Raw genomic sequence first — 16,472 nt, forward strand, 5'->3', positions numbered from 1 at the left:
ACACATTTGTTATGGACTATAAAAAATATTTTTTTTATATATATATGCTATGAATTTTTTTTTATAAAAATTTTAAAACACATTTCAAAAAATACTTTAAACCATATTAATCAGACAAAATTCTTACTGTCGGTTAACGAGTTAATTATGAGCATCCCTAGTTTTTACATTGGTGTTTTTAAAGATTAACTTTAATATAAACGTTAAAGCAAGAAAAATGATCATGCGCAATGTCCAGTACTGACCGATATATGTGAAACATCAACTATTAATGAAATATAGTGGATATGCATTTAAATATTTACTTGCCATTCAAGAGTATTTTATTGACTGCATGGTGTTTTTTAACGCCTATTTTGCCTTCAAAATCACAGAGAACTCTCATATATAATGTTTTGCAATGTCTTACGTTCATCACATAAAGGACCCTCGCGTGTGCCCCACTGGAAGCCCTGTACAATGCTGTCCTTCACTGATCCGAGGAGAGCTTTATCTACCTACAACACACACAGAAAAAGAGAACAGATCATTTATCGAGTCATTCAACGGTCAACAACTTGCTTGACCTCTCACAAAAACCGATAGATGGTGTCACATGCAATCACACCCTCTAACTGCCTGAGCAAAACAAACACCAAATAATAACACACCAAATAATAACACACCAACACATCCATGCCAAAAGTTTTTAAGTATAAATGTCAATACAGTCGTCAGCGAGATGACATTAAATCTATTCTAAATTTAAAAAGCTGATGTGCAAATTACCTCCGAGGGCAAAGTATCGTCTACTAAGATGTTGGGCCCAGTCGTGTCAGGTCCAAAAGCCCAAATTGAACGAGCTGCTAGCAAATCCCAGTCATACTTGGTCTGGAAAAACTCTCCCAACTTTTTCCTATAGGGAGAAAGAGGGGTATGTTTTTAGTTGGTTAACAGATTATAGGTGAAACAGCACCACATACACTACCATTCAAACAATTGGGATTGGTAAGGTTTTTAACAAAATGTTTACCTTATGCTTACCAAGACTGAATTTATTTGATGATAAATACAGTATAAACAGTAATATTGTGAAACATTATTAAAAAATAAAATAAATACTGTTTTAATAGATTTTATAATGTAATTCATCAGTCACATGATCCTTCAGAAATTATTCTGATATGCTGATTTGCTGCTCAAGAAACATTTATTATTATTATTATTATTTAGGGGTGTAACGGTACATGTATTCGTAGTGAACCGTTTCGGTTCGAGGCTTCCGGTTCGGTACGCATATAAAACCGAACGATTCCTTCGACCATTTTTCCTGCCGACAAAATTTTATCATTTTTATGAAGCTTGTATATTTAAGTTCAGTAATTTCACTTAAATGACAATTAATAGGTAATCTTCATTGCCATTTAAGTGAAATTACTGAACTTAAATATACAAGCTTGATAAAAATGATCTTTCTAGAAGAAAATTTCAAATGGCTTTTGCATCTAAACTCTTTAGATACTCATATATTTAAATGTTTTTTTTTAATGTGATGACCAAAACATTATTTGTTCATCCTTCAAAGATGACACCCATTTATAAACCTGAAAGTTTCAAGATGTAGGAAAACTCACACTTATTTAAAAAATATTTTTTTCTTTTAACAAATAGGAAATTTCTCTGGCATTTCTTACTTTTTGCTGTATCGAAAATGTACCGAACCGTGATTTTTGTGTACCGTTACACCCCTATTATTATTATGTTGAAAACAGCTGTGCTGCTCAATATGTTTGTGGAAACCGTGATTTCTCAGGATTTTTTTGATGAACAGAAAGTTCAGAAGAACAGCATTTGTCTGAAACCGAAATCTTACCGACCCCAACATTTTGAATGGTAGTTTATGTTGGAATTTTAAAGGGTTAGTTCACCCAAAAATGAACATTCTTTCATAATTTATTCACCATCATGTCATTTCAAACCTGTAAGCCTTTAGTTCATCTTTGAAACACAAATGCAGATCTTTTTGATGAAATCTGAGAGCTTTCTGTCCCTCCATTGATAGCTACACAACTGACACATTGACACTTCAAAAAGGTTATAAAGAGATCGTAAAACTAATCCAAATGATCCAGTTTAGTTCAAAATTTCTCAAGAGACACGACTGCTTTATATGATCAGACATGAGGGTGAGTAATTAATGACAGAATTTTTTATTTTTGGGTGAACTAACCCTCATTTACACTGCACACGTCTGCGGCGCATTACGGCTGCGACACGGCTACCGGAGCTGATCGCGGCCATTCTAGTCAATGCGTGTGTTTACACCGGCCGCGAAGCGGCGCGTTTCAGAAGCGGCTCTCCGCGCCGCTTCGCTAAATATAGGCGCCTAGTCTATTTTTGACGGACGCCGCGTTCAAGCCGCACCGTAAATACAAAATAAAAGTAAAAAAAACACTGTCAATTTCATAATAAACACCCTGTGCAGAATCCCAATTGTATTGCACACCAATATATCCTTGGTAAAATCCATAGACTGTAGGTAGACACAAAAATCAAGAAAAACCACGCCGGACAGGCAAATCACGTGGTCTCGCGCATCCAGTCGCTTCGCGTCTGAAATGCTCCTGGTGTGAGTTGGCACTGTGTGAAGGACGGAATAAAACCGTGTCGCAGCCGTAATGCGCCGCAGACGTGTGCAGTGTAAATGAGGGGTTAAGGGCCTCACAGCAGAGCAATACAAAAACGATGTTTGTATGATAGGCAAATACAATTTTTCAAATTAACTTCCAACTTTTTTTACTTGGCAAAGAGAGACACATGTGTGTTAAATATAACCCATAAGTTTTCTATAGTTCTGAGATGTTATTCTACCTGTTCCATGTGATCTGCACCACCTCGTTCTCAATGTCTTCGGCTAGACCCTTCTCCAACGGCTCGGCAATCATGGTGATCTTATTCCTGCCAATTACACACACAGAGTTACAAATGAGACCAACAAATCTGAACTAATTTGTTATCCTGTCAAAACTTTTACAGGTCATATTTCAACAAAACTGGATTTCTAAAAGGTGGTGTTGAGTAGGGCTGCACGATTTGGGGAAAATGTTATATTGCGATTAATGAGGTCAATATTGCGATTGCGATATGCGATATAATAAACAAATGGTTTCATGAGTCAACTTGCTTGGTTCTAAAGTAAAATGCACACACAGATTACATACCTGCCAACCTAGAAGAAATTTTATGAGTACAACCGCGCGCAGGGGGGGGGGGGGGAGGGATGAGCGGTCATATTTTTTTGTCATTATTTTGAGAATGCAAGACACACACAGACACATGCCTATCTTCATAATTCTAGTTTTGACCTCTAAAGGTTTTTTAATTTGACACAAATACAAAATTTAACTTGCACTGCAATGCAACAGTGAAAGTCCAAAGTTTCAATCCTGCTCAACACTATTGTTTTATTCATGATTGATATTGTATTCCATATAATCTGTGCTGGTCAATTAGTCTAAAATTAAGAAACCCCTAGATAACAGTCCAAAAAAAAACAAAAAAAACGGTGTGTAGCCTACATGTTATAATTTTAAATTGGCTACTTAATTTATTATTCCAATATACAAATATAATATTAAATCCCACAGGGAAAAGGGCTTATATTTGTGACGTGCTATTTTGACATTTGGACATTAGGCTATACAAACAGGACACGCATTGGCTGAATAAACTTTAGCCAATCCAAACATATTTATAGAAAACAGTTAACAATGAATAGACAGGGGTCCTGTCACATGACCAATAATATAAGTTTTTATAAGTTTTCGAATAAGACGAATCCGACATAATTTAATGAGGGCTGTTAACAGTAAAGCGTCCGTCATTAACGAATTTTAAAAACACGAATGGATAATACAAAAAGCTTTGACATTTTGACATTAAAAAACACAAGCAAGAACTTTGCCTGTAAATTTTTATTTTATAAATATCTTCTCTCTCTGTGTGCGCGAGTCTGTGTTTGTGAGAGAGCTCGCGCAGCACTGATAACGTTACATGATAGGCTATCATACAACGGTCATTTTTAATCCACAAATTCACCAACTAACTCGCTAGTTTTCATACAAAATAAATATGTAACATAATGTACTTTAGTTAACATAATACATAACGTAACACATGCAATACGTTTCTCAACACTGATAATGAAAAAATAAACGCCTGTTTCTCCGGATTCGCGCTTATCAGTCATCCACAAATCACAGCACTTTCATAATCACTAAGACATAGCGATTTCAATTTTATTAGGGCCCAAGCCTTGAAAAGGCGAAGATTTATTGTTCAACATTACTTGAGTATTTTATCATTTGCATGGCTGAATGTCTTCCTCTTATCTGAGTTACCATGAATGAATTACGGAGTATTTTTTTAAATAATCCATGCGATCACTCCCGTCCCGTCTGATGACCAATCCATTTTAAAATTGAACTCAAATACAATATTTCAACTTTCCACATCCACCCCAGCCCGTTTACCTTCAGGAGTTAGAAGTACCGTGACTGTAGGCCGACTGTCCTTGCTTAAATCAGTCAGACCGCGGGCGCGTGGGAGTGGAGCGTGGATCGAGAGGGATTCTTTATTGGTGTCGATTTTCAGTCTCTTTTTAATTACGCATCTGTCAATCATCTCCGCTTGCAATGTGGGGAATGAACCCAGCGCTATGATTGGTCGAACTCTTCTTCTTTTGCTGTTGCTTGATTTGAGGACTGCGCGTGCAAAGAGGCGTCACCAGGTTTTTGCGTAGTTTAGAGTGACAAATCGTACCAGCGTACTTTGAGGTCAAAATGCGTGCCCGCTACGCAAAATGCGTACATGTTGGCAGGTATGAGATTAGTGATAATTCTGTGTATTAATGTGTATTTCTCAACTCAAACTAGCAACAACAACTAAATGATTGATAACACCTATAATGATCAATAAGCCATTGATGTAAAAATGACGACACCCCCCACATTTTAAACGTTAATTATAGCCATCCAACATTACAGTGATTCCATCAATATAATTGAAAGCTATCAACTTTTAAAATATTTATTAGGCTTAAAAAAACCCAGCTTTTAAATTAAGTGAACTTCAAACAATCCTCACATAAACCCTTAATAAATGCCATATTTACCTGTGCCCTTCCTGTCTTAACAAGTAGGATTGAGGATTTATATACAGATTTATATACAGAAATTGAATAAAGTTATCAAACAGTCTGCGCTGCATGAATTATAAATTATATATAGACTAATCCTTATTAAAGCTACAAAACTTCTTTAGTCAAGAGCAGTGAGTAATTTTCTGTTCCCTTTGTTCTTTGATTAACTTTACTGACAGAAAGCTTTATTCGCTGCTGGCCCTTTAAGAGTAGCCGTTGCCGAGACGCGTATCTCACACGCGCCTCATTCTCTCACAAGCACAACTCTTTTCTAGTGCTGCCGCGATTAGTCGACTTAGTCGACGTAATCGACTATGCAAATTAGTCGAGGCCAATTGTTTTAGTCGACGTGTCGTTTTACTATTGACCGCATATTTATTTTTGGTCTCAAACGGCTCACTGTAATTCACCTCCACACACCAGTCTGTGCGCGCCCTGCTGGTTAATCTGCTATCCTCTTCCTTCCCCCTCCCCCGCCTTCACTGCTTTGATATGAAAAATTGCGGAGGCAGGTGACGGTGCTTTCACACTGGGCTCGTTTGCTGCGGTCCGAGCCCGCGCGCGATTGTTCCCGGCGCCCCCGCAGCGTTGGTCTGGTTTCACACTCAACTTAATTCTACCGAACCCTGGTGTGTTTGCGTGCATCTTACGCAATCGCAAACATACACGGCGCATGATAGAAAACAGAACGCGGGTCAATATATATATATATATATTAATTAATTCTGTGCTATTATGCGCAGCTGAGTGAACAACACAGGTGCGTGTGTCGCATAAGCCGTCTGCTGCTTGCAAATTGACTCTTTTGAGGAGACACTTTTCCAAATGTGTTGCCCTGATTCCACGGGCTAAGCGCGAATACACTGCAGACTCGCTCTCGCTCGTATCCAAGGTAAATCATCAACACTATCATCCCTTACAAGTGTTTTATTTAACTAAATACATAATCAGCTAAAACGCGCACCCGAGTCCGTGTTGCTTTCACATTCACGCGAACCCCGGCACGGGCCCGGCATGCACGCAAGTGTAAACGAGAGCTGCATATCTGCGTCCCTGCCTGCTTCAGCGCGATTCATTATAAGGCAGAGCTAAGCGTAGTAGGCTAGTCCAGACTCTTTCAATTCAATTCCAATTTATTTGTATAGCGCTTTTCACAATACATATTGTTTTAAAGCAGCTTTACCTAAAATGCATGAGTGCATCTACTTTAGCCTACAATTCACAGTGATGTTATCAGTTATGCATTTCAGAAATGTACATATAAAAATGTACAGTAAGCTAATGTATAAATTTAAGGCAGGACAAAGAGCTAATTTAAGTAATGAATACATGCATGTTTGTTAATAGAGGATTAGATTAGGACTCTGACTAATGGTAATGGAAATGCAGATACTTATGCTTAGATTGTTAATACATAATGTTTTTCAACAGGTGACATTTTATATTTTGGCCCTTCAGTTCAAAATAAAATGGACACAACGAAATGACAAACAATGTTTTTTTTTTAATTAGTCGTTTAGATTAGTCGACTAATCGAAAAATTAGTCGAAAGATTAGTCGTTAGAAAATGAGTCGTTAGTGGCAGCACTACTCTTTTCGTCCATCATAAGACTGCTCTTATGTTATGAAGATAATCGACAAAACGACATTTTGGCATAATTGTGTGTGTTATTGTTCGTTCAAGCTCGAAAGAGAACTGTATTCTGGCACGCGGTCTGTGCATGCGCATTATACTGGCGCGCGTTATTCTGTGAGTTACATTCAGGACATTCACAGGCAGCGCGCTCTCTTTTGACTTCTTGTCTGCAAAATGGTTTTTAGGCATGTAGCACTGGATGACAAAAAAGAAGAGATGCGGTGTTAATAGCCCTAATTTGTTTATTTCATATAAAATCGCGGCATTTTGCATTATATAATCGCATAGGTTTAACATCGCGATTACGATTGCGATACGATTAATCGTGCAGCACTAGTGTTGAGATACAGAAAGTTTGTTCCTCACTTTTTATTGGGTGTTTCAGCAAAACACTTCAGAGAGGATGTCTCCACCACAGTCTCGCAGAAAGTCACCACAGGGTCAGCTACCTATTGAGAAGTCAAAGATAAATCACATTTAAATTAAGTTAAAAGGGCAAGAAGGGATGAGAGTAAAAGGAAAATTGTATGAGAGCAAAAAAAACACCTTGATATCAATCTCAGAGTACATCTTCCGTAGGTCGTGCATTACGCAGTCCAGGTAGAGCTCACCTGTGCCAAGAATCACATGTTCACCTGACTCCTCCACCTGAACACAAAGAAACCAGCACAGATTAATACGAAACAAGTCAGTAAAACGGTTGCAATACATCTCCGTACACTAAACAAAGAACTGAAATGTTATCAAGTAACCCTGCTCATTGCCACTCAAGTATATGCGGCACCTAGTTTGGTCTCAAGGTTTAATACATGAAAGAAACATGGTTTCAAAACAATATTGGTAGCGTGAGTTGTTCTAAAGTGTTACCTTTGTTGTAAGTGAAGGATAACTCTTGTTGACTTTTCTGAGTCCATCCAACATCTTGGGCAGTTCTGAGGGATTGACTGGCTCCACCGCTATTTTTATCACTGACGCAGTGTTAAACTTCAATGGCCTGAAGATCTGAGCCTACTCACAATGCAAAGCACATTCAACATCCAATCCCTCATAAATGATCACTGCTTAGTTTCAAATAGATATCTCTCTCTCTCTCTTTCCCACCTCTTCATTTCCACGGGGCTCTGTGATTGTGGCCGTTTTAACGATAGGCTGGTCGCAGCCCTCGATCAGCACCCAGTTACCAGCAGGAACACGATTCACTTCAATCTGGTACCTTGAATAATCACATTAAACATAACATTTACAAACATTGCTTTTGGTGTAGGATTTACTTTGAGTCAAGTCAACAATATTCCCAAACTTTGAAACAACATTCACAAAGGAATGGCAGATAACACAATGAATTAAATGTGAAAGACTGATAGTATTTTCTTGTAAAACAGTTTAATCAGAACTTTGAAAAATATTTTTTTTACAGTGTATATAACAGCGTTTCTCAACCAGGGGGGCTCAGCAAACATCCAAGGGGGTCTCAAGATGACTTAAAATATTTAAAATAAGCCAAAACTAAAATTCAAGATATTTCTTAATTTAATTCACCTCTATCAACAAAAAACCTGTCTTGAAAAACCTGAATATAAGGGGAAGCCTAATATTTAAAGTGTGATGTCTAGACCTGGATATGTCATGTAAATTCATAAAATCATAAAACTGCAAGGGCATTTTTAGAATGAATATACATTTTTCTAGTTATGCCAAGCTCTAAAATTATTTAAGGGGTAGAAATTGAGCGCAAATATTTTTAAATATCCTTATCCTTAATACTAAATAATTAACAACTGGAAATGTCATAATGCTTTTTGACTCCATGTCCACAACAATATTTGAAGGCTCTGAGAATCACTGCTGTATAATGATGCAAGCAAAAAATGAGCTTATTATCAGAATGTGACAGTCACCTAGCGACAGAAATCCACAGGCGTCCAATAGTGCAGATCTGTGAGTCCTCCTCATCCTCCAGGCTGTAGTTTTCTCCCAGAACCTTCACCGGCTGGCCCGCCTGCAGGGTTCCACTCAGGACTCGACCAAACGCGTGGAACTGAACGCCGTCATCTGTGCTGAACATCTTGGTGGTGTGGCACATCAGTGGACCCTTAGAAAGGAAAACAAGTTTGACTTGATTTTTTTTGTAGGCTTGCTTGAGGTGGATACATTTTTATTTTTTATTCAGTAAGATGTAATGTGCGTTAACTACATTTACTGGGTAAATTCAAGAAACGGCCATCAAAAAAAGTCATGTGACTTAATACTTGACTCAGAGAGGAAAATACAACATTTTGGACTGGTCATTCTGAAATATTGGAGCCTTAGCCTGTCATCAAAATGATTGGTTACTCCAGAACTGTCTGACATGCTGTCGCTCCTAGACAAAGCATCAGCCACAGCGTTTTGTCTGTGTGCTCTAAACCACATGTTATTTATTATTTATCTAATAGAAGAGCTATAGTTGCTTCCCCAATAGATCACATCCATTTCCATTTATAATTTGTGCTAATTTACATTCACATACACTACCAATCAAAAGTTTGGGGTCAGTTTGATTTTTTTTTTTTTTTTTTAAGAAATGAGTACTTTTATTCAGCAAGGATGCATTCAATTGTTAAAAATGAAACTAAAGAAGTTTACAAAGTTGCAAAAGATTTCTATTTCAAAATAAATTGTGTTTTTTTAACTTTCTATTCAAATAATCCTGAAAAAAAGGGGGGAAAAAATGTTAACCAGCACCATTGTTCTCAACATTGATCATTTTAAGAAATGCTTCTTGAGCACCAAACTGGTATATTAGAATGATTTCTGAAGGATCATGTGACACTGAAACTCAGCCTCTGGTTAAAACTCAGCCTTTGGTTAATTAGTTCGCCAAAGCCGGTCCCAAGCCCGGGTAAAGGAGGAGGATTGGCGTGGGGTTGGCAACCCCACGCCATAAAACAATCTCTCGTCACTGAAACGACTAGTAAATCTAAACCAAGCGGCAACATTCTAATCTGAAAAATGAAGCCTACCCGGAAGTGCGAAAAACTGCAATACATTGAAAATCCGCTAGGGGTAGGTCCCAAAAGGGAGCAAATGTCCATAGACCCCATGTTAAAATGTCCGTTTTCACAGCATAAATTCATGTTTTTACAGGTTGGTCCCATGGACTTTTATTGTATTTTTCGATAGGTTACGAGTGCCTGACAACTGTGAGGGGGGTGAATTTTTTTCTAACTCGTTAGTTTAGATCGTATTTAGATATAAAATGTATGACAAATAAGGGCGTGGTTAACTGCTTGATTGACAGCTGATAACGGGCTGCGCCGAGTGGAATTCCTGAAATTTGACGTCTCGGCCATGATCTGACAACACATCATACCACCTCTGTATCCTTTCTGAACATTTGTATTGAAATATATTTAGTATTTAGCATCAATGTTAGTGGGCAGTGGCACTGCAACAGTTAGCATTAAATCGCCTCAGATAAGTTAGTGTACGAGGTACTTTACCTATGGTTATATAACCGGTTATAACTGACATTTGAAACACTGTAAATGCGTCTGCCAAAAGAATAAATGTAACATAAGAATAGACTGATATGTCCCACATTGGAGTGTTAATATATTTTGATGGGTTGTACTTTTCAGCAGCTTTGCAGTGAATGTAGTAGCCATAGACTGTAAAAAGTAGCCTAGTCTGCCAGTCGATCTTGTAACGTTACAGATAGCTGAGGCTGCTTGGCTGAAGAGGCGCATCCACCGGCCGGCTCAGTCTCACACAAAGCCCGCCCTTTTACCCATATATGGATTGGCCAGAAGGTGGGCAGGGTTAGAATTTCCCAAGATTTTCAAAAGATGGCGCCGCCCATACCCCCCATAAAAGGCCTCAAAACCGTTCTTCAGAAAGTCTATTGGTGACGTCACAGACGCTTTGTCCATTTTTTTTACAGTCTATGATCTAAACGTACTCAAGGATCTAAATGCGGAGGAGACAACCGAATTGCTATGACAGTAGAGGAGCAAAGCCCCTTGGGGGGCGGCATCTGATGCCAGATGAGAGGCTCGATCTTCGACGCAAAAAATATCACGAAAATTGGAACATGGAACACGCGTACCTTGTAGCAAACCGGCAAGCTTGTGCAACTTTTCCACGAATTTGACAAATACCAAATGGACATGCTTGGCGTTAGCGAAGTTAGATGGACGGGCAGCAGTAAAATCATCAGTGACGATAAGTCTATCATCTATTCCGGCCACAATTCAGACCATGTGCACGGCGTTGGCATTGTGCTGTCGAAGCGAGCTGCACCTGCCTTGGTCACTTGGAAGCCAACGGTTTGTTTACAAGCCCGACACGTAAAGATCACCGTGGTCCAGGTATATGCACCAATTGAAGACGAAGATGATACGACCAAGGACACCTAAGAACAACTGCAGGAAGAAATTGGCAGCGTCCCACATTACGACCTTCTCCTGCTGAGGGGAGACTTTAACGCTCAGACCAGTGGAAACCGACAAGGTTTTGAGCGAAACATCGGGCCCTTTGGTTCTCCAACAATAACAAATGATAACGGCATCATATTGTCCACTTTCTGCGCTTCAGATGATCTGAGCGCCGGAAATACATTCTTCAACGAAGAAAACTTGGCGATCCCCTGATGGCCGAACACTAAATGAGATCGACAACATCTGTGTCGCAAAGCGATGGTGATCGTCTGTTCTCGATGTCAGAGTCCAGCACGGTGCAGATGTGGCTTCTGACCACAACCTCCTTCGTGCCAAGTGTTGCTTGCGCTTCGTGCAGCGATGTGATGTGATCTCAAATGATCGGAACGTAAATGAGCGATTCCAGATCGAACTTCGGAATCGATTCCAGGCGTTGGAACAGTCTGAGTCCGTCGACCTGGAGGACCGTTGGAAGCTTTTCCGAGAGACGGCGGTGGAGAGTGCAGAGGTTGCGATTGGTCGCCGAAGAGGGACCTACAAAGAGCGATGGATACAGGACGAGACATGGGGGTTGATTGATGAGCAGCGACAGGATCAAGCAACAAATGAAGATCAACGCGCCCATGCCAAAAGAATTTACAGCGACTCGGACCGACAAGTCAAACGGAGCTGCCATCGAGACAATCGGGCCTGGTTTGAACACACGGAGTGAGGAAGCCCAGAAAGCTGCAGATAGGAATGGTTCAAAGACTCTATTCCGCATAGTATGTGATCTGTCAGGGTCAAAAGGAGGCCATGGGGCGCTCAAGGGAAGCCACTCTTGACCAAAGAAACGCAAAACAGACGGTGGGTCTAACACTTTCAAGGGAAGCTTAATCAACCGGCCCTCCAACTGGACGAATTAGTGCAAACAGAATATCTACCCATCGCTAACGGATGCATTGGAATAGCAGAAGTCATGGATGCGGTGCATACACTTAAAAATGGGAAGGCCGCAGGCATGGATGAGATCGCCGCCGAGATGCTTAAAAATGGAGGGTGGGGGCTAATGCAAGCACTTACCGATCTGGTCAACACCTGTTGGGTGGATGCAAAAGTCCCTGAAGACTGGCAGAAAGGGGTGATTGTCTGCCTGCCTAAGAAAGGCAACTTGTCCGACTGTAACAACTGGCGTGGCATCACTCTACTCTCAGTGCCTGGGAAGGTCCTTTGCTCCATCCTGCTCCAAAGGTTGAGGCAAGCAGTGGACGAGCAATTGAGTGAAGAGCAAGCAGGTTTCCGGAGTGGTCGATCTTGCACGGAGCAAATCTTTTTTCTCCGAAAAATCATCGAACAAAGCCTCGAATTCCAGCAACGTCTTTGTCAATTTCATTGACTTTTGATAGCGTCCACCGTGAAACCCTTTGGCGGATTGCCCGCTCGTATGGCATTCCCGACCACTATGTGAAGCTCTTCCGCAGCCTGTATCAGAATTCCAGCTGTTGCATCCGAACAGATGATGGAGTGACAGAATCATTCAATATCGAAACCGGAGTCCGAACAGGGATGTATTCTATCTCCATTCCTGTTTCTGCTTGTGATCGATTTCATTATGCTGCGATCTGTGGAACAGGCGGACTTAGGATTATCATGGACGGACATGCGTTGCCTTGCAGACCTCGACTTCGCGCCGATATCGCTCTCATCGGCCGAACCCAGAAGATCCTCAGTGATTTGACCGGACGAATTAACACCTCGAAGACCAAGATTATATGCATTGGGTATGCATGTTCAAACATACCAGTCCGTATTGGGCAACTACAAATTGAAGAAGTCGACAGCATCTATCTGGGAAGTGTCGTGGCCAGCGATGGTGATGCGGAGCGCGATGTGGTCTCTCGAATAGGAAAGGCTTTCGCAGTTTATCAGCAGCTCCGCCCCGTCTGGCGCACCAATACCATCAGCCTAAAGATTAAGCTTCGCATCTACAACGCCATCATCATCCCAACTGCAACATATGCATGCGAGACTTGGAAAATGACAGCAAGTATTAAACGTCGACTCAACGTTTTCACCAACGCGGTCTTCGCTGCATCCTACGGGTATCATACCACGATCACATAACGAATGAGGAAGTTTACTGCAGAGCATCGTCACGGCCCCTCGCAGACATAGTTACAGAATGGTTCCAGTTTGCGGGCCATATCCTACGAAAACTGACAACGTGTTTAACAAGGACAGCCATGATGTGGAGGCCCAGGCAAGGAAAGCGGAAGCGTGGCTGCCCAAAGATCACCTGGCGCAGCACATTCATTCAAGATCTGCAAGCTGTCGGTCTCTCATAGGACGAGGGTGAAACCGCCGCAATGGATCGAGCACCATCCGGCGCTGGAGGAATTAAGTCTAAGTAAGTCATGTGACACTGAAGACTGTAGTAATGATGCTGAAAATTCAGCTTTGACATTACAGGAAAAAACGACACTTTAAAATATATTAAAATAAAAAACATTTCAAAGTTTTAATAATATTTTGCAATATTACTCTTCTTCCTGTATGTTTGATCAAATAAATGCAGCTTTGTTGAGCATAAGAGGCTTTTAAAAAAAAAACATTACAACAATCTTACAAGCCCAAACTTTAGAACAGTAGTGTATAACGTAATGATTTTGTTCTCTTAAACACAAGGGATGGAAACTCTTACAAATTCAACATAAAAACACTGATATCAACCTCTGTAGATCCCACACTTACATCAGGGTCACACTCAGACATTGTCTCTCCGAGGTCTGAATCCAGTCCCCCTGTGTAGCTGTGCTCTATCTTGGCTCTGGCACCCCCCTGAGGAGAAGGTATGTGTTGCACACACATGTCCACAAAGCCTGTTGAATTTGCACACATTATTAGACCGAACACACCCCGTATGGTCAAGAACTATAATTCAACGCAATAGCACAGCAGCACAAAAAAACAATGACACTCACCTGTAAACTCTCCAAAGAAGCGGTTACAGACGAGACGTAGCAGAGGTCTGATGTTGAGCTTTAACTCCTCTTTGGTCAGATGAATGCCGAGCTCATCCAAGACACGAGGGAGAGACGTATCCACATCCCCCACCACCTACAGACACACCACAGTTGCAGAGCCTGGATACGTGTGTGTGTTTGACTGCCTACATCTGTCTGAATGTGTAGAAATATTGCCCAAGTTAAAGATGCATGAATAAATTTGAGTGTACATCTTACCTGAGAAAGAATCTTGTACAGCGGCTCCAGCACAAACTCAACAAAGCTGCGCTGAGAGTTGCTGTTGGGGGCTTTCTTTGTGAACTTCCTCCTGATAGGCACAGAACACAACCAGTAAAAAAAAAAAAAAAAAAAAAAATGCTGCCATTACTCAATTTCTTTTTTGTCTCACGTTTTAGGGTTGAAGTAAATGTCTCCCCACAGTCTTTTAGAAAACTCCATGTAATTGATATCACCTGTAAAACAAGAGTAAAAAAAAGGAAATTTGTTTTTAGACAAAAGCATTAAGTATGCATTTGCACTATAGGTTTGTGTATGTCTCACCGTAGGTGTCTGAATAGATTTTGGCGAAGGAGCCAAGAGTGAAGCAGATGCTGTATTGCGAGGAAGCGAAACACACGTTTCCCAACAGGGGAGACACAATCACAGACTCATCTGTGGAGTATGTGCTGCCAGAGAGAGAAACAGAGAGATTTAATCTCTAGTATTTCAGACAAAACTGCTAAAAAATTAAACTCATGAGGCTCAACAACTATAAGCTAAAATATGAGCAGGTGAAATACAAATAGTTCTGGGCTTCTAGCTCTAGGATTGGTCTCAAACAGCACGTTTTATCTACAAAAATGTTTTCTTTTAAGTATTGTAGGCAAGGCCGTAACCAGGGTTTGAAAATTAGTGCGGTCCGGGGTGTTGTGTAAAGAATTGTGCTATAATAATGGTTAGGCCATTGGACCCACATTACCCCATGGACATTAAGCTGCGACCCTTTTTAAAAAAAGGAATTTGCCATATATATATACAAGGGTTAAATTTGGATTTAATTATGTGTGGGGTAGTCTCTCACTAGGGGGTCCGGGGGTATGCCCCCCCTGGGATTTGATTTTTTTGAAAAATAAACCATTAAATGGCACTTTCTGCAGAGTTTTGTGCAAAGAAATATAGAAAAAAGTAGGTCTAGCAAGTCTTATATTTCTGTAATTCACACAGATCAAACACAAATATGCTGGCTGAATAGATTGCTAGTTGAGAAACACTGCTTTAATTAATGTTTTTATGATGACTTTGTGAAAGGTTAACTAAACAGCATGGGCCGTCTTCCAGCTGGCCAGTAAGTTATTTGGCTAATTTCATTCTGTAACATACAGATCTGTATTATGCTATTGTTTTTGATAGTGTTATACATTTCTTACAGATAATCACGATGATCATTGCGTTTGTCTTACCGAATGTGGTAGCTTTATGCAATTACAGTTTGTCAATAAGCTTTTTTTAATTATTAATGCCGACAGTTAAATGTTGCCAGATATTGCTACGAAAAACAAGCAAAACAAAATAATAATAATCCGGAATGAGTTCAAAGCTTGTGTTTTGGAAATAAGATTAATATATCACTAACCCTAACATGCAACTTTCCACTTTAATAACTTCCTAAAGTGTCACATTAAATCAGAAAAACAGGTACAGAAGACTACTGCCACCTTTCCATTAGGTGGATCTGGCAACACGGAGGCTGCACCCGCGCCATCACTCACAACTGCTGTTCTCGCAGCAACATGACTTGCAAACACTCATATGAGGTGGTTTAAACACGGCTAATTAATCATTCAGAGAGCTTGACATTTTATTTTTGAATGTAAAAAAATGACCAAGGTCCGGTGACCTCATAGATGGCTACGGCCATGTTTGTAGGGTACCTCAGCAAGCCGTTGACCTCATCCACAATGTGGCGAAGTTTGTAGTAGGCATCAGTAGGGGGCAGCTTGAGCTCCACGATCAGACGATCTACTTTATTAATACAGATAGTGATGGCCAACCTCTCCTGCACTGCGTGCTTGATCAGTCGCTCAGTGTTCAGCATCACCTGAACACATGCAAACAGACTGTTAAAACACACTAAAAAGTTTATACTTTCATAACAGCTAGTTTCATTTGAAAAATACAATATAATATTAAGCCTAAACAATGATTTATTTCTTGAATTTGAATGAACAAAGATATACCAGGGGTGTCACGATTCT

The 16,472-nt window shown here is 40.2% G+C and overlaps 1 protein-coding gene across 1 annotated transcript in view; it reads right to left on the bottom strand.

The window, feature by feature from the left end:
• Positions 1-16,472, bottom strand: part of eftud2 (elongation factor Tu GTP binding domain containing 2) — a 29,427-nt gene that overhangs the window by 3,625 nt on the left and 9,330 nt on the right. Inside the window, exons 10-23 of the mRNA XM_056239846.1 lie at positions 16,149-16,315; positions 14,779-14,903; positions 14,627-14,690; positions 14,455-14,545; positions 14,194-14,329; positions 13,964-14,091; positions 8,714-8,907; positions 7,917-8,028; positions 7,683-7,823; positions 7,362-7,463; positions 7,182-7,264; positions 2,851-2,937; positions 769-895; positions 410-497 (exon numbers count right to left, since the gene is read on the bottom strand). Of these exons, the coding sequence (XP_056095821.1) occupies positions 410-497; positions 769-895; positions 2,851-2,937; positions 7,182-7,264; positions 7,362-7,463; positions 7,683-7,823; positions 7,917-8,028; positions 8,714-8,907; positions 13,964-14,091; positions 14,194-14,329; positions 14,455-14,545; positions 14,627-14,690; positions 14,779-14,903; positions 16,149-16,315 (1,645 nt within the window). The remainder of the gene's footprint in view (positions 1-409; positions 498-768; positions 896-2,850; positions 2,938-7,181; positions 7,265-7,361; positions 7,464-7,682; positions 7,824-7,916; positions 8,029-8,713; positions 8,908-13,963; positions 14,092-14,193; positions 14,330-14,454; positions 14,546-14,626; positions 14,691-14,778; positions 14,904-16,148; positions 16,316-16,472) is intronic.

Source organism: Rhinichthys klamathensis, unplaced genomic scaffold (assembly GCF_029890125.1).
Source record: "Rhinichthys klamathensis goyatoka isolate OS25496 unplaced genomic scaffold, OSU_Roscu_1.1 h1tg000571l_1, whole genome shotgun sequence".
Lineage (NCBI taxonomy): Eukaryota > Metazoa > Chordata > Actinopteri > Cypriniformes > Leuciscidae > Rhinichthys > Rhinichthys klamathensis.